General features: G+C 55.8%; 1 protein-coding gene across 8 annotated transcripts in view; it reads left to right on the forward strand.

Annotated features, from left to right (window-relative positions):
• The window catches only part of SH3KBP1 (SH3 domain containing kinase binding protein 1), a 178,440-nt gene that overhangs the window by 128,882 nt on the left and 29,141 nt on the right, over nucleotides 1-20,417 (forward strand). For 7 of the 8 annotated variants that reach the window (XM_064152048.1, XM_064152049.1, XM_064152053.1 and 4 more), the window contains 4 exons: nucleotides 4,084-4,185; nucleotides 6,988-7,039; nucleotides 18,134-18,214; nucleotides 19,908-20,070. In XM_064152048.1, the coding sequence (XP_064008118.1) occupies nucleotides 4,084-4,185; nucleotides 6,988-7,039; nucleotides 18,134-18,214; nucleotides 19,908-20,070 (398 nt within the window). The remainder of the gene's footprint in view (nucleotides 1-4,083; nucleotides 4,186-6,987; nucleotides 7,040-18,133; nucleotides 18,215-19,907; nucleotides 20,071-20,417) is intronic. The other variant, XM_064152047.1, reaches the window with a different exon arrangement.

The following is a 20,417-nucleotide window of genomic DNA, read 5'->3' on the forward strand; positions in this document are numbered from 1 at the left end:
GTGCCCAGGTGGGCAGCAAAGCCAATGGCATCCTGGGCTGGCTCAGGAGCAGTGTGGGCAGCAGGACAGGGGAGGTTCTTGTGCCCACCCCTGTGCTCAGCACTGCTCAGGCCACCCCTGCAGTGCTGTGTCCAGTTCTGGGCTCCTCCATTGCAGAGAGCTGCTGAGGTGCTGGAAGGTGTTTGGAGCAGGGCAGCAAGGCTGGGGAGGGGCCTGGAGCACAGCCCTGTGAGGAGAGGCTGAGGGAGCTGGGGGGGTGCAGCCTGCAGCAGAGGAGGCTCAGGGCAGAGCTCATTGCTGCCTGCAGCTGCCTGCAGGGAGGCTGTAGCCAGGTGGGGTTGGGCTCTGCTGCCAGGCAGCCAGCAGCAGAAGAAGGGGACAGAGGCTCAAGCTGTGCCAGGGCAGGTCTAGGCTGGATGTTGTTAGGAAGTTGTTGTCAGAGAGAGTGATTGGCACTGGAATGGGCTGCCCAGGGAGGTGGTGGAGTGGCTGTGGCTGGAGGTGTTGCAGCCAAGCCTGGTTGGGGCACTTAGTGCCATGGTCTGGTTGGTTGGGCAGGGCTGGGGGCTAGGTTGGGCTGGGGGAGCTGTGAGCTCTCTTCCTGCCTGCTGGATTCTATGACTCTATCCTGTGATTCTATGATTCTATCATCCTATTCTGTGACTCCACTTAGCAAATTGTAGGGAGAGCAGCCTGAGCAGTTGTCCTCCCTTCTCCTTGCCCTAACCCTGGCCTTTGCCCAGAGTTTTAGTTGTTTACAACTGGGTGTTTAACATGGCTGGCAGCATAAGTTAGGAGATGTCCTGCCAGGGTTAAGGGCATTAAGGAAGGTCTGAGCAGAGATCAAGCCTGTCAGTATGTTTAATGTGATCCCAGGTGCAGCTTGCATTTCACTGGTATCTCTAGAAACATCAGTCAGAAACTCCTGTTTGAACTCAGCACTTGAATAAGCTGTGAAGGCTGAGATTAATGGGGCAGGGAGGGGAGCAGCCAGCACTTGGATGTTCTTCTTGTTAGTGTGTGTATAATAATCCTTCCATTTAAGTGCACACTGAGGCTCTCTTCCTGCTCTCCTTATCACTGCTGGCAGTGCTGCAGCACTGCCTTCTGAGCACAGCTTTCTGTTGTTCCTGGGAAGCCCCCAATTTGCATTTTAACAACTGGAAATGTCCCTTCCAAGCTGCCTGGGCTGGAGGTGGTGGTGGGGAAGTGGCAAGGTCTCACATGCAGGCAGTGCTTCAAGCTTTGCATCGTTTGAGAAGAGTTAGGTCTGGTTAAGTCCTTTTGGTCCAGCCAAGCTCATCTTAAAGAGTGATGTGTTTCCCCCTGCCCTGTGCTCACAGAAGCTGTGCTGAGGCATCTGGAAAGCTCTGATTACAGCTCACAATGTGGCCTTTAGACTCACTGCTTAGCTTCCTCCTTCCTTTTATCCTGAGCATCAGCTTCACCTGCTGGTTTGCTGCTGTTATCTGCCTGGCAGCTGCTTAAAGGAGAAGTAAAAATGCTCATGGAGTGCCAAGTAATTAGTAATTACAATTAGGACCCTGGCTTGAAGATAGACTCATGGAATGGTTTAGGTTGGAAGGAACCTCAAAGATCATCTAGTCCAGGGGCACCTCTCACTAGCCAGGCTCAATAGGATAAGGAATCTCTCATTATAGACTCAAAGAGTGGTTTAGGTTGGAAGGAACCTCAAAGCTCAGCCAGTTCCAACCCCCCACCATAGGCAGGGACACCTCCCACTAGAACAGGTTGCTCAAGGTCTCATCCAACCTGGTCCTGAACCTATCCAGGGAGGTTGTGGAGCACAGAATCACCCAATGTGATCTTTGATCACATTGGGGGATTCTGTGCTCCACAACCTCCCTGGGAAACCTGTGCCAGTGTCTCACCACCCTCAACCTGTGCCAGTGTCTCACCACCCTCAACCTGTGCCAGTGTCTCACCACCCTCAACCTGTGCCAGTCTCTCACCACCCTCAACCTGTGCCAGTCTCTCACCACCCTCACTGCAAACAACTTCTTCCTAACATCCAGTTTCAATCTCCCCTCTGCCAGTTCAAACCCATTCCTTCTGCTCCTGTCATTCCCAGGCCTTGTCAATAGGATGAATAGGGAATATCTTCAGTGATGGAGTCCCAACCACATCTCTGGGCAACCTGTTTCAGTGTTCCACTACCCTCAGGATAAAGAACAACTTCTGGCACAGGCTGCCCGGGGAGGTTGTGGAGTCTTCCTCTCTGGAGATGTTCATTAACCAGCTGGATGTGTTCCTGTGTGATCTGCTCTAGGTGATCCTGCTCTGGCAAGGGGGTTGGACCAGATGAGCTTTCAAGGTCACAGGCTCACAGGATGTTAGGGGTTGGAAGGACCCAAGGAGATCATCCAGTCCAACCCCCTGCCAGAGCAGGACAATCCTATCTAACACAAGTCACACAGGAACACATCCAGACAGGCCTGGAAAGGCTCCAGAGAAGGAGACTCCACAGCCTCTCTGGGCAGCCTGTGCCAGGGCTCTGGGACCCTTCCACTAAAGAAGTTCCCCCTTGTGCTGAGCTGGAACCTCCTGTGCTGCAGCTTCCATCCATTGCTGCTTGTCCTGTGCCAGGGAGCAGTGAGCAGAGCCTGTCCCTCTCTCTTGGCAGCCCTCAGATACTGATAAACATTTATCCAATCCCCTCTCAGTCTTCTCCAGACTCAGCAGCCCCAGGGCCCTCAGCCTCTCCTCATCAGCCATGCTCTCCAGTCCCCTCATCATCCTCACAGCCCTCTGCTGGAGCCTCTGCAGCTTTTTTTGCAGCCCCCTTCAGACCCTGGAGGCCACAAGAAGGTCACCTGGGAGCCTCCTCTGCACCAGCCTGCACAGCCCCAACTCCCTCAGCCAGAAGATATTTGTTTCTCTGTGAGCACAGTGAATCCCCAGAAGAGATTGTTCTGTTCAGTGAGCAACATCATTTTCTTTCCCCCTCCCCTCCTCTTTGTGCAAGGATTTCATCAAAGCATTTCAGCTTTGTTACTGATTAAACTCTTTGGTCACAGAGTGTAAAGTCAGAAGGTTAGGTCCAGCCTGAAAGAGATTAAAGCAGACAAAGTGTATCTGCTCTGCTCTAGCCTTTACTGAGCCACCCTGGGTGTTGCAGGTCACTCATTAATCTCAAAGCAGTTGAGGTTTGGGTTGTTTTCTTTTTAGCAGGGCCCAAAACCTTGGGCCAAATGTTGGAACAGATTGCATCCTCTGTAGAGCAATATTCCTCTTGTGGCCTCCAGGTAGAAATCACTTTCTGGAAGGACTAAATGAAGCACAGCTGAGATTATATCTCCTTTCTCATGGGTCTCTCCTGTTTCCTTCCCTGCATTGTTGACAGTCAACTTCACAGAATGTTAGGGGTTGGAAAGGACCTGGAAGGATCATCCAGTCCAAGCCCTGTGCCAGAGCAGCATCACCTGGAATAGATCTCTCAGGAATGCATCCAGGCAGGATTTGAGTATCTCCAGAGAAGGACACTGCACAACCCCCCTGGGCAGCCTGTGCCAGGCTTTGTAGTTCATAGTAGAGCCTTGGATCTTATGGGTAAAGAGAAGTAGACTCAGAGAATCAGTCAGGGCTGGAAGGGACCACAAGGATCATCTAGTTCCAGAATTATCTAATTCCAAAAATGAACATTTTGACAGGATGCAACTGGCAGCATCTCTTTATTGGTGCTCTGGACCTGGAGGTTGAGTCCAGCAGCAGTAGGTTTGCAGATGGCACCAAGCCAGGAGCAGCTGTGGAGCTGTTGGAGGGTAGCAGAGCCCTGCAGAGGGACCTGGCCAGGCTGCATGGGTGGGCAGAGGCCAATGGGATGAGACTGAACAAGGCCAAGGGCAGGGTTCTGCACTTTGGCCACAACAACCCCAAGCAGCTCTGCAGGCTTCGATCACATTGGGTGATTCTGTGCTCCACAACCTCCCTGGAGATGTTGAAGGCCAGGCTGGATGAGGCCTTGAGGGACCTGTTCTAGCAGGAGGTGTCCCTGAACTAGATGATCTTTGAGGTCTCTTCTCTCCTAATCCATTCTGTGTTCCCTCTCTTGTGCTCTGGCAGGACTGCATCGACGTGGGCTGGTGGGAAGGAGAGCTGAACGGCAGGCGAGGAGTCTTCCCAGACAACTTTGTCAAGCTTCTCCCTTCTGACTTTGAGAAAGAGGTAAGCAGTCAACTGCTGTGGCCCTTCCCTTTTTCTGCTTCAGAGTACAGAGGGAAAGTGGAGTTGAAAGAAGTTCCCTTCTGGAAATAACCATTTCACTTCTCTCACTCCAGAAGGAAAATGGGTTAAGGGAAGCACAAGGCTGGGTTGCAGAGCATCCATGAAGGGAATGTGTGGCACTGGAAGTCATGCTGTGAATCTTCTTTGATTGGCTCATCCTATCAGTCCTCCTCCTCTCCATTGCCCTGAGGAGGAGAATCAGAGAGTCAACCAGGTTGGCAGACAGATCCAAGCTCAGCCAGCCCAACCTAGCACCCAGCCCTGCCCAACCAACCAGACCATGGCACTCAGTGCCCCAGCCAGGCTTGGCTGCAACACCTCCAGCCACGGCCACTCCACCACCTCCCTGGGCAGCCCATTCCAGTGCCAATCACTCTCTCTGACAACAACTTCCTAACAACATCCAGCCTAGACCTGCCCTGGCACAGCTTCAGCCTCTGTCCCCTTCTTCTGCTGCTGGCTGCCTGGCAGCAGAGCCCAACCCCACCTGGCTACAGCCTCCCTGCAGGCAGCTGCAGGCAGCAATGAGCTCTGCCCTGAGCCCCCTCTGCTGCAGGCTGCACCCCCCCAGCTCCCTCAGCCTCTCCTCACAGGGCTGTGCTCCAGGCCCCTCCCCAGCCTTGCTGCCCTGCTCCAAACACCTTCCAGCACCTCAGCAGCTCTCTGCAATGGAGGAGCTCAGAGCTGGACATAGCACTCCAGGGGTGGCCTGAGCAGTGCTGAGCTCAGGGGTGGGCACAAGAACCTCCCTTGTCCTGCTGCCCACACTGCTGCTGAGCCAGCCCAGGATGCCATTGGCTCTGCTGCCCACCTGGGCACTGCTGCCTCCTCTGCAGCTCCTCTCTCCCAGCACCCCCAGCTCCCTCTCTGCCTGCCTGCTCTCAGCCACTCTGGCCCCAGCCTGCAGTGCTGCTTGGGCTTGTTGTGGCCAAAGTGCAGAACCCTGCAATAACACAAGAAGGTGCTTTCCAAAAGAGACAGGAATCATTGACCTTAAGCCATGGAGAGCCTAGCAGAGAAGAATAAAAATCTTTCATCCTTTTTTTCTTTTTTGGTGAGATTTATTTGGGTTTATTTTTGCTCCTTAGAAATTAGCTCTTAAGTGACTTCTTTTTGCTCTTCCATTTTTTCCCTCTGGGATATAATGAGTACAACTTGTGGAACAAGTGAAACATGCAGACCCTTAGACATTGCAGCCAGGTTTGCTGTAGATGTGGAGGAGAAAGTTTTAGTCATTGGCCCAGATCTGGCCACAGGAATTAAGTCAGTGGTGGGACTGCAGAGTGTCCTTGCTCAAATCAGAGCTGCAAGGGGAAAGAAAGGGATATGTTTCCACTGCTTTTCTTTCCCAGGTATTTTCTGATGTGATCCAGCAGGCTTGGCTGCTGTCCCATGGTCTGAAAGCATTTGTTGCAGTCAGGTCTTACACTTGTTGAACAAAGGCTTGGGATCTTTTCCCATCCCCTTTGTTGCCTCCCCACTTTTCCAGTCCTGATTCTTCTCCACTCGTGATTATTTGTCCCAGGCCTTTGCTTAGTGCCTGTCTCCACCTCTGAGGCTTTCCCCCTGAGCTCACTACCTGAGTTGTGATGGTTTGGGTGTTACCTGCCCCCCCTCACTTAAGAAATCAGCCAGACTAGACTCAGCTGAGCTGGAAATTAGAATGGAGCTTTATGTTCACAGCTTGGCAGCACAATATACAAGCAGAGAGTTAGAATATCTACAGCTATATGCATAAGTGTGCAAGTTAGAAAGGTAATACAGAAACACAACAACCCTCCCAGAAACCAGAGTCCCCAGGAGGGAGCTGCCCAGCCTGCATTGGTGCTTGGCATTGCCTCCACCCAGCTGCAGGACCTTGCACTTGGTCTTGTTGGACCTCCTGAGCTTGGCTTGTGCCCACCTCTGCAGCCTGTGCAGCTCCCTCTGGATGGCATCTCTGCTCTCCAGCCTGTGCAGCTTCCTCTGGATGGCATCTCTGCCCTCCAGCCTGTCTGCTGATTGCTTTATCCAACTTGTTTTTATCTCTCCTCTCACTCTTTGTCCCTGCCCTGTGGTTTGGTTTTCCTTCAACCAATCCTCATTTCCTTTCCCACGTCTTAATTTCTGGTCTGTTTCCATCACCTTCTTGGTTATCTCATCCAGCCACAGGCTGTTGTCATTCATAGAATCAGTCAGAATTGCAAGGGACCACAACCTGGGTGGTTGAGGCCCCATCCCTGGAGATGTTTAAGGCCAGGCTGGATAAGGTTCTGGCCTGCCTGATCTAGGATAGGGTGTCCCTGCCTTTGGTCTGTGATCACATTGGGTGATTCTGTGCTTCACAACCTCCCTGGAAGTGTTCAAGGCCAGGTTGGATGAGTTCCTGAGCAAACTGTTCCTAGTCCCTGCCTATGGGACTAGATAATCTTTGAGGTTCCTTCCAACCAACACCATTCTGTGATTTCCCTAATCTGAAGGCAGATAAACTTCACTTCATTTTCCCCTGCTTGCAGGACATTTCAGTTGCAAAAACAGAGAAATGGCTTTTTTTCAATGTATATTTCCATCTCTCAGTGCTGTTTTCTCTCTTCAAATTCATTTGAGTGAAGCTATTTCAGGGGAAAAAAAATCTGTGAGAGCTCTGCAGTCAGTCTCAAAACTTTTCATTATTAAGCAGTGTTTGATTAACTCCACTCTTGCTAAGAGTGAGATTTGCAGGTGTTCTGAAGCAATCTCTTCTCTCCTCTTATTGCATTTTAGAGACCCAAGAAACCACCACCTCCATCAGCTCCTGTCATCAAACAAGGATCAGGTAAGGTGAAGCTGATTTTTTTTATGCACACTGAGCACATCTCAGTCTAAATTAAGGGCCTTCAGATTTATATAGAAGCCATCTGATAAGCAGGAGGTGTCTAGACAGCCACAGAGAAATCAGAATCAAACTGCAAACAGATGATAACCCTGAGAGACTGTGGTTGGCTTCTCAAAGGCATGCCAACCGTCTGCAGCAATTAGAGGGAATGGATTTTACCCCTTAAACATGCTGAGCTGGAGGCAGCACAGGACATAGAAGTTGTCTGCTTCTCTTCCCTGGGTGAAGTTGATTGTGTGTGTGTGCACCTTTGCAGCAGGGACCAGGCTGTGTGTGCACCTTTGCAGCAGGGACCAGGCTGTGTGTGTGCACCTTTGCAGCAGGGACCAGGCTGTGTGTGTGCCTTTGCAGCAGGGACCAGGCTGTGTGTGCACCTTTGCAGCAGGGACCAAGCTGTGTGTGTGCCTTTGCAGCAGGGACCAGGCTGTGTGTGTGCCTTTGCAGCAGGGACCAGGCTGTGTGTGTGCCTTTGCAGCAGGGACCAGGCTGTGTGTGCGTCTTTGCAGCAGGGACCAGGCTGTGTGTGCGCCTTTGCAGCAGGGACCAGGCTGTGTGTGCACCTTTGCAGCAGGGACCAGGCTGTGTGTGCACCTTTGCAGCAGGGACCAGGCTGTGTGTGTGCCTTTGCAGCAGGGACCAGGCTGTGTGTGCACCTTTGCAGCAGGGACCAGGCTGTGTGTGTGCACCTTTGCAGCAGGGACCAGGCTGTGTGTGCACCTTTGCAGCAGGGACCAGGCTGTGTGTGTGCCTTTGCAGCAGGGACCAGGCTGTGTGTGCACCTTTGCAGCAGGGACCAGGCTGTGTGTGTGCCTTTGCAGCAGGGACCAGGCTGTGTGTGTGCACCTTTGCAGCAGGGACCAGGCTGTGTGTGCACCTTTGCAGCAGGGACCAGGCTGTGTGTGTGCACCTTTGCAGCAGGGACCAGGCTGTGTGTGTGTGCCTTTGCAGCAGGGACCAGGCTGTGTGTGCACCTTTGCAGCAGGGACCAGGCTGTGTGTGTGCACCTTTGCAGCAGGGACCAGGCTGTGTGTGTGCCTTTGCAGCAGGGACCAAGCTGTGTGTGTGCCTTTGCAGCAGGGACCAGGCTGTGTGTGTGCCTTTGCAGCAGGGACCAGGCTGTGTGTGCGCCTTTGCAGCAGGGACCAGGCTGTGTGTGTGCACCTTTGCAGCAGGGACCAGGCTGTGTGTGTGCCTTTGCAGCAGGGACCAGACTGTGTGTGTGCACCTTTGCAGCAGGGACCAGGCTGTGTGTGCACCTTTGCAGCAGGGACCAGGCTGTGTGTGTGCCTTTGCAGCAGGGACCAGGCTGTGTGTGCACCTTTGCAGCAGGGACCAGGCTGTGTGTGTGCCTTTGCAGCAGGGACCAGGCTGTGTGTGCGCCTTTGCAGCAGGAACCAAGCTGTGTGTGTGCACCTTTGCAGCAGGGACCAGGCTGTGTGTGCACCTTTGCAGCAGGAACCAAGCTGTGTGTGTGCACCTTTGCAGCAGGGACCAGGCTGTGTGTGTGCGCCTTTGCAGCAGGGACCAGGCTGTGTGTGTGCCTTTGCAGCAGGGACCAGGCTGTGTGTGCACCTTTGCAGCAGGAACCAAGCTGTGTGTGTGCACCTTTGCAGCAGGGACCAGGCTGTGTGTGCACCTTTGCAGCAGGAACCAAGCTGTGTGTGTGCACCTTTGCAGCAGGGACCAGGCTGTGTGTGTGCCTTTGCAGCAGGGACCAGGCTGTGTGTGTGCACCTTTGCAGCAGGGACCAGGCTGTGTGTGCACCTTTGCAGCAGGGACCAGGCTGTGTGTGTGCACCTTTGCAGCAGGGACCAGGCTGTGTGTGTGTGCCTTTGCAGCAGGGACCAGGCTGTGTGTGCACCTTTGCAGCAGGGACCAGGCTGTGTGTGCACCTTTGCAGCAGGGACCAGGCTGTGTGTGCACCTTTGCAGCAGGGACCAAGCTGTGTGTGTGCACCTTTGCAGCAGGGACCAGGCTGTGTGTGTGCCTTTGCAGCAGGGACCAGGCTGTGTGTGTGCCTTTGCAGTATGGACACACAGGTTGGGTGTGCACCTTTGCAGCAGGGACCAGGCTGTGTGTGCGCCTTTGCAGCAGGGACCAGGCTGTGTGTGCGCCTTTGCAGCAGGAACCAAGCTGTGTGTGTGCACCTTTGCAGCAGGGACCAGGCTGTGTGTGCACCTTTGCAGCAGGAACCAAGCTGTGTGTGTGCACCTTTGCAGCAGGGACCAGGCTGTGTGTGTGCGCCTTTGCAGCAGGGACCAGGCTGTGTGTGCGCCTTTGCAGCAGGGACCAGGCTGTGTGTGCACCTTTGCAGCAGGAACCAAGCTGTGTGTGTGCACCTTTGCAGCAGGGACCAGGCTGTGTGTGCACCTTTGCAGCAGGAACCAAGCTGTGTGTGTGCACCTTTGCAGCAGGGACCAGGCTGTGTGTGTGCCTTTGCAGCAGGGACCAGGCTGTGTGTGTGCACCTTTGCAGCAGGGACCAGGCTGTGTGTGTGCACCTTTGCAGCAGGGACCAGGCTGTGTGTGTGCCTTTGCAGCAGGGACCAGACTTTGTGTGTGCACCTTTGCAGCAGGGACCAGGCTGTGTGTGCACCTTTGCAGCAGGGACCAGGCTGTGTGTGCGCCTTTGCAGCAGGGACCAGGCTGTGTGTGCACCTTTGCAGCAGGAACCAAGCTGTGTGTGTGCACCTTTGCAGCAGGGACCAGGCTGTGTGTGTGCCTTTGCAGCAGGGACCAGGCTGTGTGTGCACCTTTGCAGCAGGGACCAGGCTGTGTGTGTGCCTTTGCAGCAGGGACCAGGCTGTGTGTGCACCTTTGCAGCAGGGACCAGGCTGTGTGTGCGCCTTTGCAGCAGGAACCAAGCTGTGTGTGTGCACCTTTGCAGCAGGGACCAGGCTGTGTGTGCACCTTTGCAGCAGGAACCAAGCTGTGTGTGTGCACCTTTGCAGCAGGGACCAGGCTGTGTGTGTGCCTTTGCAGCAGGGACCAGGCTGTGTGTGTGCGCCTTTGCAGCAGGGACCAGGCTGTGTGTGCACCTTTGCAGCAGGGACCAGGCTGTGTGTGTGCCTTTGCAGCAGGGACCAGGCTGTGTGTGCACCTTTGCAGCAGGGACCAGGCTGTGTGTGTGCCTTTGCAGCAGGGACCAGGCTGTGTGTGTGCACCTTTGCAGCAGGGACCAGGCTGTGTGTGCACCTTTGCAGCAGGGACCAGGCTGTGTGTGTGCACCTTTGCAGCAGGGACCAGGCTGTGTGTGCACCTTTGCAGCAGGGACCAGGCTGTGTGTGTGCACCTTTGCAGCAGGGACCAGGCTGTGTGTGTGCCTTTGCAGCAGGGACCAGGCTGTGTGTGTGCACCTTTGCAGCAGGGACCAGCTGTGTGTGTGCACCTTTGCAGCAGGGACCAAGCTGTGTGTGTGCACCTTTGCAGCAGAGACCACGCTGTGTGTGTGCCTTTGCAGCAGGGACCAGGCTGTGTGTGCCTTTGCAGCAGGGACCAGGCTGTGTGTGCGCCTTTGCAGCAGGGACCAGGCTGTGTGTGCGCCTTTGCAGCAGGGACCAGGCTGTGTGTGTGCACCTTTGCAGCAGGGACCAGGCTTGTGTGTGCCTTTGCAGCAGGGACCAGACTGTGTGTGTGCCTTTGCAGCAGGGACCAGGCTGTGTGTGCGCCTTTGCAGCAGGAACCAAGCTGTGTGTGTGCACCTTTGCAGCAGGGACCAGGCTGTGTGTGCACCTTTGCAGCAGGGACCAAGCTGTGTGTGTGCACCTTTGCAGCAGGGACCAAGCTGTGTGTGTGCCTTTGCAGCAGGGACCAGGCTGTGTGTGTGCACCTTTGCAGCAGGGACCAGGCTGTGTGTGCACCTTTGCAGCAGGGACCAGGCTGTGTGTGTGCACCTTTGCAGCAGGGACCAGGCTGTGTGTGTGCACCTTTGCAGCAGGGACCAGGCTGTGTGTGTGCCTTTGCAGCAGGGACCAGGCTGTGTGTGCGCCTTTGCAGCAGGGACCAGGCTGTGTGTGCCCTTTGCAGCAGGGACCAGGCTGTGGTGTGCACCTTTGCAGCAGGGACCAGGCTGTGTGTGTGCCCTTTGCAGCAGGGACCAGGCTGTGTGTGCACCTTTGCAGCAGGGACCAGGCTGTGTGTGTGCCTTTGCAGCAGGGACCAGGCTGTGTGTGTGCACCTTTGCAGCAGGGACCAGGCTGTGTGTGCACCTTTGCAGCAGGGACCAGGCTGTGTGTGTGCACCTTTGCAGCAGGGACCAAGCTGTGTGTGTGCCTTTGCAGCAGGGACCAGGCTGTGTGTGCCTTTGCAGCAGGGACCAGGCTGTGTGTGTGCCCTTTGCAGCAGGGACCAGGCTGTGTGTGTGCCTTTGCAGCAGGGACCAGGCTGTGTGTGTGCACCTTTGCAGCAGGGACCAGGCTGTGTGTGCACCTTTGCAGCAGGGACCAGGCTGTGTGTGTGCACCTTTGCAGCAGGGACCAGGCTGTGTGTGTGCCTTTGCAGCAGGGACCAGGCTGTGTGTGCACCTTTGCAGCAGGGACCAGGCTGTGTGTGTGCCTTTGCAGCAGGGACCAGGCTGTGTGTGCACCTTTGCAGCAGGGACCAGGCTGTGTGTGCACCTTTGCAGCAGGGACCAGGCTGTGTGTGTGCACCTTTGCAGCAGGGACCAGGCTGTGTGTGTGCCTTTGCAGCAGGGACCAGGCTGTGTGTGTGCCTTTGCAGCAGGGACCAGGCTGTGTGTGTGCACCTTTGCAGCAGGGACCAGGCTGTGTGTGTGCGCCTTTGCAGCAGGGACCAGGCTGTGTGTGTGCACCTTTGCAGCAGGGACCAGGCTGTGTGTGTGCCCTTTGCAGCAGGGACCAGGCTGTGTGTGTGCACCTTTGCAGCAGGGACCAGGCTGTGTGTGCCCTTTGCAGCAGGGACCAGGCTGTGGTGTGCACCTTTGCAGCAGGGACCAAGCTGTGTGTGTGCCCTTTGCAGCAGGGACCAGGCTGTGTGTGCCCTTTGCAGCAGGGACCAGGCTGTGTGTGTGCCTTTGCAGCAGGGACCAGGCTGTGTGTGTGCCTTTGCAGCAGGGACCAGGCTGTGTGTGTGCACCTTTGCAGCAGGGACCAGGCTGTGTGTGTGCACCTTTGCAGCAGGGACCAGGCTGTGTGTGCACCTTTGCAGCAGGGACCAGGCTGTGTGTGTGCACCTTTGCAGCAGGGACCAGGCTGTGTGTGTGCCTTTGCAGCAGGGACCAGGCTGTGTGTGTGCCTTTGCAGCAGGGACCAGGCTGTGTGTGCACCTTTGCAGCAGGGACCAGGCTGTGTGTGTGCACCTTTGCAGCAGGGACCAGGCTGTGTGTGCACCTTTGCAGCAGGGACCAGGCTGTGTGTGTGCCTTTGCAGCAGGAACCAAGCTGTGTGTGTGCACCTTTGCAGCAGGGACCAGGCTGTGTGTGCACCTTTGCAGCAGGAACCAAGCTGTGTGTGTGCACCTTTGCAGCAGGGACCAGGCTGTGTGTGTGCCTTTGCAGCAGGGACCAGGCTGTGTGTGCACCTTTGCAGCAGGGACCAGGCTGTGTGTGTGCACCTTTGCAGCAGGGACCAGGCTGTGTGTGTGCACCTTTGCAGCAGGGACCAAGCTGTGTGTGTGCACCTTTGCAGCAGGGACCAAGCTGTGTGTGTGCCTTTGCAGCAGGGACCAGGCTGTGTGTGCATCTTTGCAGCAGGAACCAAGCTGTGTGTGTGCAACTTTGCAGCAGGGACCAGGCTGTGTGTGCACCTTTGCAGCAGGAACCAAGCTGTGTGTGTGCACCTTTGCAGCAGGGACCAGGCTGTGTGTGCACCTTTGCAGCAGGAACCAAGCTGTGTGTGTGCACCTTTGCAGCAGGGACCAGGCTGTGTGTGTGCCTTTGCAGCAGGGACCAGGCTGTGTGTGCACCTTTGCAGCAGGGACCAGGCTGTGTGTGTGCACCTTTGCAGCAGGGACCAGGCTGTGTGTGTGCACCTTTGCAGCAGGGACCAAGCTGTGTGTGTGCACCTTTGCAGCAGGGACCAAGCTGTGTGTGTGCACCTTTGCAGCAGGGACCAGGCTGTGTGTGTGCACCTTTGCAGCAGGGACCAGGCTGTGTGTGCACCTTTGCAGCAGGGACCAGGCTGTGTGTGCACCTTTGCAGCAGGGACCAAGCTGTGTGTGTGCACCTTTGCAGCAGGGACCAAGCTGTGTGTGTGCACCTTTGCAGCAGGGACCAGGCTGTGTGTGCACCTTTGCAGCAGGGACCAGGCTGTGTGTGCACCTTTGCAGCAGGGACCAAGCTGTGTGTGTGCACCTTTGCAGCAGGGACCAAGCTGTGTGTGTGCCTTTGCAGCAGGGACCAGGCTGTGTGTGCGCCTTTGCAGCAGGGACCAGGCTGTGTGTGCGCCTTTGCAGCAGGGACCAAGCTGTGTGTGTGCACCTTTGCAGCAGGGACCAAGCTGTGTGTGTGCACCTTTGCAGCAGGGACCAAGCTGTGTGTGTGCACCTTTGCAGCAGGGACCAGGCTGTGTGTGCACCTTTGCAGCAGGGACCAAGCTGTGTGTGTGCACCTTTGCAGCAGGGACCAAGCTGTGTGTGTGCACCTTTGCAGCAGGGACCAGGCTGTGTGTGCACCTTTGCAGCAGGGACCAAGCTGTGTGTGTGCACCTTTGCAGCAGGGACCAAGCTGTGTGTGTGCACCTTTGCAGCAGGGACCAAGCTGTGTGTGTGCACCTTTGCAGCAGGGACCAGGCTGTGTGTGCACCTTTGCAGCAGGGACCAAGCTGTGTGTGTGCACCTTTGCAGCAGGAACCAAGCTGTGTGTGTGCACCTTTGCAGCAGGGACCAGGCTGTGTGTGTGCCTTTGCAGCAGGGACCAGGCTGTGTGTGTGCCTTTGCAGCAGGGACCAAGCTGTGTGTGTGCACCTTTGCAGCAGGGACCAGGCTGTGTGTGCACCTTTGCAGTATGGACACACACGTTGGGTGTTTCTGTGCTTCACAACCTCCCTGGAGGTGTTGAAGGCCAGGTTGGATGAGGCCTTGAGGGGCCTGTTCACTGGGAGGGGTCCCTGCCTGGAGAGGGGGCTGGATCTGGCTGCTGTCTTCCCTCTTCTCTTGAGGCTCCTGAGAGCAGAGGTGGTGTTGCAGGAGCAGTCTGTGCCCACCAGAGCAGTATGATTTTGCCATCTAGTGGTGCTTGCTTACTGGAGGTGTCAGTGCCAGCCTCAACACATCGTGGAAGAGCTCTGTCAGACCTTCTCTTTCTCTCACTTCACACTCCTGGGATTAAAGAAGGAAGCTCTCAGATGCCTGAGTCCTGCTGTGTCACCATGGAAGGACAAAGCCTTCCTTACCAGGAGCAGACATGGATGCAGAAAGGACACAGACAGATTGCTAATGGCCTCTCTGAGCCTGTGGCCAAGCCAAGGCTGTTGCCATCCATTCAGAGGATGGGTTGGCTTGGAAGGGACCTTCACTTCCAACCCCCTGGGACACCTCCCCCTGGCCCAGCTTGCTCAAGGCCTCATCCAGTCTGGCCTTCAACACCTCCAAGGCAGGGAACATCCATGACTTGCCTGGGCAACCTGTGCCAGTGTCTCACCACCCTCACTCCAAAGGATTTCTTCCTCCTCTCCAGTCTCAATCTGCTTTCCTCAGGCTTCAACCCATTCCCTCTTCTCCTATCCCTACAGCCCTTGTCCAAAGTCCCTTCCCAGATCTTTTGTAGCCCATTTCAGGTACTGGAAGCCTCTCCTCACAGGGCTGTGCTCCAGGCCCCTCACCAGCCTTGGACTAGATCATCTTGAAGGTCCCTTCCAACCAGATATCCTCTGGTGCTGGAACACTGCAACAGGTTGCCCAGGGCAGCCCAATTGTGTCCCCATCCCTGGAGATCCTCCAGGTCAGGCTGGACGAGGCTCTGAGCAAGCTGATCTAGCAGAGGATGCCCCTGCTGAGTGCAGGGGAGGCTGTATTGGATTATCTCCTTGGGTCCCTTCCAACCCCTGACATCCTGTGAACCTGTGATTGAGTGACCTCCTCCTGGCAGCTGAGGCAGGGTGATGGCACCTGCCTGGCTGCTAATTCACTTGGGGGATCACAACTCAAGCAGGAGTCTTGCATCCAGCTCTGGAGCCCCTGGGCCAAGAGGGCTGTGGAGATGCTGGAGAGTGTCCAGAGCAGGGCCAGGAGGATGCTGAGAGGCTGCAGCAGCTCTGCTGTGAGCACAGCCTGAAAGAGTTGGGGCTGTGCAGGCTGGAGCAGAGGAGGCTCCCAGGGGACCTTCTTGTGGCCTTCCAGCATCTGAAGGGGGCTACAAAAAAAGCTGGGGAGGGACTTTTGAGGCTGTGAGGGAGTGTCAGGAGTGGGGGGAATGGAGCAAAGCTGGAGATGGGGAGAGTGAGGCTGGAGGTGAGGAGGAAGTTGTTGAGCAGGAGAGTGGTGAGAGGCTGGCAGGGGTTGCCCAGGGAGGGGGTTGAGGCCCCATGGCTGGAGGTGTTTGAGGCCAGGCTGGCTGAGGCTGTGTGCAGCCTGCTCTAGGGTAGGGTGTCCCTGGGCATGGCAGGGGTTGGCACTGCCTGATCCTTGTGCTCCCTTCCAACCCTGACTGGTTCTATGATTCTAGGTTGCTCAGAGCCTTGTGCAGCCTGACCTGGAAGATCTCCAGGGATGGAGACTGAACTGGGCTGCCCTGGGCAACCTGTTGCAGTGTTCCAGCACCAGAGGTTATCTGTTTAGAAGGGACCTTCAAGATGATCTAGTCCAAGGCTGGTGAGGGGGCTGGAGCACAGCCCTGTGAGGAGAGGCTGAGGGTGCTGGAGGTGCAGAACTTGTTCCTCACATCCAATCTAAGTCTCCTGTAATTTCAAGCCACTGCCCTCATCCTGTCCCTGCAGGCCTTTGCAAACAATCCCTCTGCAGTTTGCCTGGGGCTCCTTTCAGGTGCTGGAAAGCAGCCACCAGGTATAACAGCAATTCAGTGTTGTTTAGTGCCATGCTAAGTGCTGTAAGGGTTGCCTGCCCAACAGCTCAGTTATTTAAAGCCACAATGGCTGCTGATCAGCACTGATGAGCAATTGCCACTGATGAGTACTGACTTCTAGGAACCAGCTGCAGAGCAGGGTTGGAACAGCACATTCAGAGATGTAAATGCGCTTGAGAGCTGCATAGAACAGAGCAGGCTGGAGCAGAAAGCATTGCCTCCTGTTCCCTGCTTTGCCTCCTCTGCTTTCCTTGCTTGGCAGAGAGTGTAATTTATATTGAATTACTAACACTGTTACCTAAAGTCGTTTTCAACACTGCTAACATTTGCACCTGGTCGTTAGGCAGTGCAGTGAAGCCAATATCCAGGGGACTGGAAGGTTGCACCTTGCACATGCCAGCTGATTTTTGGTGGTGGTGTCCCCTCAGGTTCCCATATTGCCTTGTAGCAAGTCAGTGTGCTGGAGAACTGGGCTAGCACAGAACCACAGGATCCAGCAGGCTGCAGAGAGCTCCAAGCTCCCCCAGCCCAACCTAGCACCCAGCCCTGCCCAACCAACCAGACCATGGCACTCAGTGCCCCAGCCAGGCTTGGCTGCAACACCTCCTGCCACGGCCACTCCACCACCTCCCTGGGCAGCCCATTCCAGTGCCAATCACTCTCTCTGCCAACAACTTCCTAACAACATCCAGCCTAGACCTGCCCTGGCACAGCTTCAGCCTCTGTCCCCTTCTTCTGCTGCTGGCTGCCTGGCAGCAGAGCCCAACCCCACCTGGCTACAGCCTCCCTGCAGGCAGCTGCAGGCAGCAATGAGCTCTGCCCTGAGCCTCCTCTGCTGCAGGCTGCACCCCCCCAGCTCCCTCAGCCTCTCCTCACAGGGCTGTGCTCCAGGCCCCTCCCCAGCCTTGCTGCACTGCTCCAAACACCTTCCAGCACCTCAACAGCCCTACAGGGCTGACAAATCTCTGCACACTTACAATTCCAGGCTGCCAAGGTTGGGGCTGTTCAGCCTGGAGAAGAAAAGACTGCAGGGAGGCCTCAGAGCAGCCTTCCAGTACCTAAAATGGGCTACAAAATAGCTGGGGAGGGACTTTTCATAGAATCAGGCAAGGTTGGAAGGCACCACAAGGACCATCTAATTCCAACCCCCTGCTGTGGGCAGGGACACCCTACCCTAGAAGCCCTTTTGACAAACCCTGTGAGCAGAGGCTTCCAGTACCTGAAATGGGCTACAAAAAAATCTGGGAAGGGACTCTGGACAAGGGCTGTAGGGATAGGAGGAGAGGGAATGGGTTGAAGCCTGAGGAGGGCAGATTGAGACTGGAGAGGAGGAAGAAATCCTTTGGAGTGAGGGTGGTGAGACACTGGCACAGGCTGCCCAGGCAAGTCATGGATGTTCCCTCCCTTGGAGGTGTTGAAGGCCAGGCTGGATGAGGCCTTGAGCAAGCTGGGCCAGGGGGAGGTGTCCCAGGGGGTTGGAAGTGAAGGTCCCTTCCAAGCCAACCCATCCTCTGAATGGATGGCAACAGCCTTGGCTTGGCCACAGGCTCAGAGAGGCCATTACCAAACTGTCTGTGTCCTTTCTGCATCCATGTCTGCTCCTGGTAAGGAAGACTTTGTCCTTCCATGGTGACACAGCAGGACTCAGGCATCTGAGAGCTTCCTTCTTTAATCCCAGGAGTGTGAAGTGAGAGAAGGAGAAGGTCTGACAGAGCTCTGCCACGATGTGTTGTCCCTTCAGACCTAAGCCTAAATTCTATGAATCTATGAATATTAATGGTGGTTGTTTTTTTTCACACCATGCTCTGAAGCTGCCTCTCCCTTTGAGCTGAATGCTTGGGGAAGTGTGAGCTTGGCTGTGAAAACAGAAACATCCAATGGCTTTGCTGTCATTGTCACCTAAGCAAATCCTGCAAACCAGCTTCTGGTCGCTTGGAGCAAGATGCTTCCCCACTGCAGATTGTAAAGGGCCTGACAGGCTGCAGGATTCAGTCTGGTGCAGCTCTGTGTGCTGCTTTCTTCACTTGCTCACAAGCCCAAATGTTCCTTCTTTGGCAGCCACCACGGATCGAAAGCTCGAGATGAAAAAGGTCCCTCCTGAGCGGCCTGAGTGCCTGCCCACCCGGACAGAGGAGAGAGGTATGCAGTGTGCTCCCCTGCCTGCTCCCTGCAGAGCCACAGCCCAGGGCACTCCTCACCAGCAGCTCTGCAGCCACAGCCCCGAGCAGCACTGCAGGCTGGGGACAGAGGGGCTGAGAGGGAGCTGGGGGTGCTGGCAGAGAGGAGCTGCAGAGGAGGCAGCAGTGCCCAGGTGGGCAGCAGAGCCAATGGCATCCTGGGCTGGCTCAGGAGCAGTGTGGGCAGCAGGACAAGGGAGGTTCTTGTGCCCCTGTGCTCAGCACTGCTCAGGCCACCCCTGGAGTGCTGTGTCCAGCTCTGGGCTCCTCCATTGCAGAGAGCTGCTGAGGTGCTGGAAGGTGTTTGGAGCAGGGCAGCAAGGCTGGGGAGGGGCCTGGAGCACAGCCCTGTGAGGAGAGGCTGAGGGAGCTGGGGGGGTGCAGCCTGCAGCAGAGGAGGCTCAGGGCAGAGCTCATTGCTGCCTGCAGCTGCCTGCAGGGAGGCTGTAGCCAGGTGGGGTTGGGCTCTGCTGCCTGCCAGGAGCTGCAGGGGCTGCAAGCAGGCTGCAGAGGGACTGCTGGCAAAGGCCTGCAGGGACAGGAGGAGGGCAATGGTTTCAGATGAGAGCAGAGCAGACTGAGATTGGATATGAGGAACAAGTTCTGCAGCAGGAGGCTGCTGCCACACTGCAAGCAGGTTGCCCAGGAAGGTGGTTGAGGCTCCATCCCTGGAGATATTCAAGGTGAGGTTGGACAAGGCTCTGAGCCTGATCTAGCTGAGGGTGCCCCTGCTGACTGCAAGAGGGGGTTGGACCTTTGGAGGTCCTTTCCAGCCCCAACCATTCCATGATTCTGTGATCATCTACTCCAACCTCCCTACCACAATCAGTCACAACAGCCCAGGATGCCATTGGCTCTGCTGCCCACCTGGGCACTGCTGCCTCCTCTGCAGCTCCTCTCTGCCAGCACCCCCAGCTCCCTCTCTGCCTGCCTGCTCTCAGCCACCCTGGCCCCAGCCTGTAGAGCTGCTTGGGCTTGTTGTAGCCAAGTGCAGAACCCTGCCCTTGGCCTTGTTTTATCTGCCAGTGCCATGTGTGGCCAGGACACCAATTCCTGCACCCTCTGTACATCAATACAGTTTACAGTTTGATTGTGTTTGAATCTGGGTAATTAGTAGTTCATTTAAGTCAAAGCAGCAGATTGCATCCATACCTTCACACTTGTGGGTTTTCATTGATTGTTTTCCTACCACAGAATGGGTTGTTTTGGAAAGGACCTACAAAAGGGCCTACAAAGAAGCTGGGGAGGGACTTTTGAGGCTGTGAGGGAGTGTCAGGAGTGGGGGGAATGGAGCAAAGCTGGAGGTGGGGAGAGTGAGGCTGGAGGTGAGGAGGAAGTTGTTGAGCAGGAGAGTGGTGAGAGCCTGGCAGGGGTTGCCCAGGGAGGTGGTTGAGGCCCCATGGCTGGAGGTGTTTGAGGCCAGGCTGGCTGAGGCTGTGTGCAGCCTGCTCTAGGGTAGGGTGTCCCTGGGCATGGCAGGGGTTGGCAGTGGCTGATCCTTGTGCTCCCTTCCCACCCTGCCTGTTTCCATGATTCTCTGATTTCTTGTCTAGCTGCAGACTCGTGAGTGCAGCTGAGTTCCACTTAATAATATCTGCCTTCTGTTTTTCTTCCTGTTTTCCTTTTCATTCTCCTTGGAAATAATTGACTTAAAGAAAGATCAGAGAGAGAGCAAAAGCAGTCAGACCTGCAGAAGCCTTCAGTTCCTGCTATACCTCCGAAGAAGCCTCGGCCACCCAAAGCCAGCTCTGTGAATAGACCTGGGACCCTGCCCCCACGGCGACCAGAAAGACCAGTTGTGCCTGTGACTCACACAAGGTATTGCTTTTCCTCTCTCCACTGCTTTTTGGGATTGGTGGAAGGATCACAGAGTTGAGTTTTCACAGCTTGGAGTGTCACAGTTGAGTTTGGGGGAAGCTGTGTTTAAAGAACAGAGCAAAGGAAGAGAGAAACCCTTCTGGACGTCTGGCTGGATCCCTTCTGTCTTCTCAAGCCATCTCTGTCCTGGGCTGCATCAAGAGCAGTGTGGCCAGCAGGCTGAGAGGGGATTCTGCCCCTCTGCATCACTCTGGTGAGACCCAACCTGGAGCACTCTGCCCAGTTCTGGAGCCTCTGTTACAGGAAGATCTGGAGGTGCTGGAAGGTGTCCAGAGCAGGGCCAGGAG

Source organism: Pogoniulus pusillus, chromosome 12, assembly GCF_015220805.1.
Source record: "Pogoniulus pusillus isolate bPogPus1 chromosome 12, bPogPus1.pri, whole genome shotgun sequence".
NCBI classification, from domain to species: Eukaryota; Metazoa; Chordata; class Aves; order Piciformes; family Lybiidae; genus Pogoniulus; species Pogoniulus pusillus.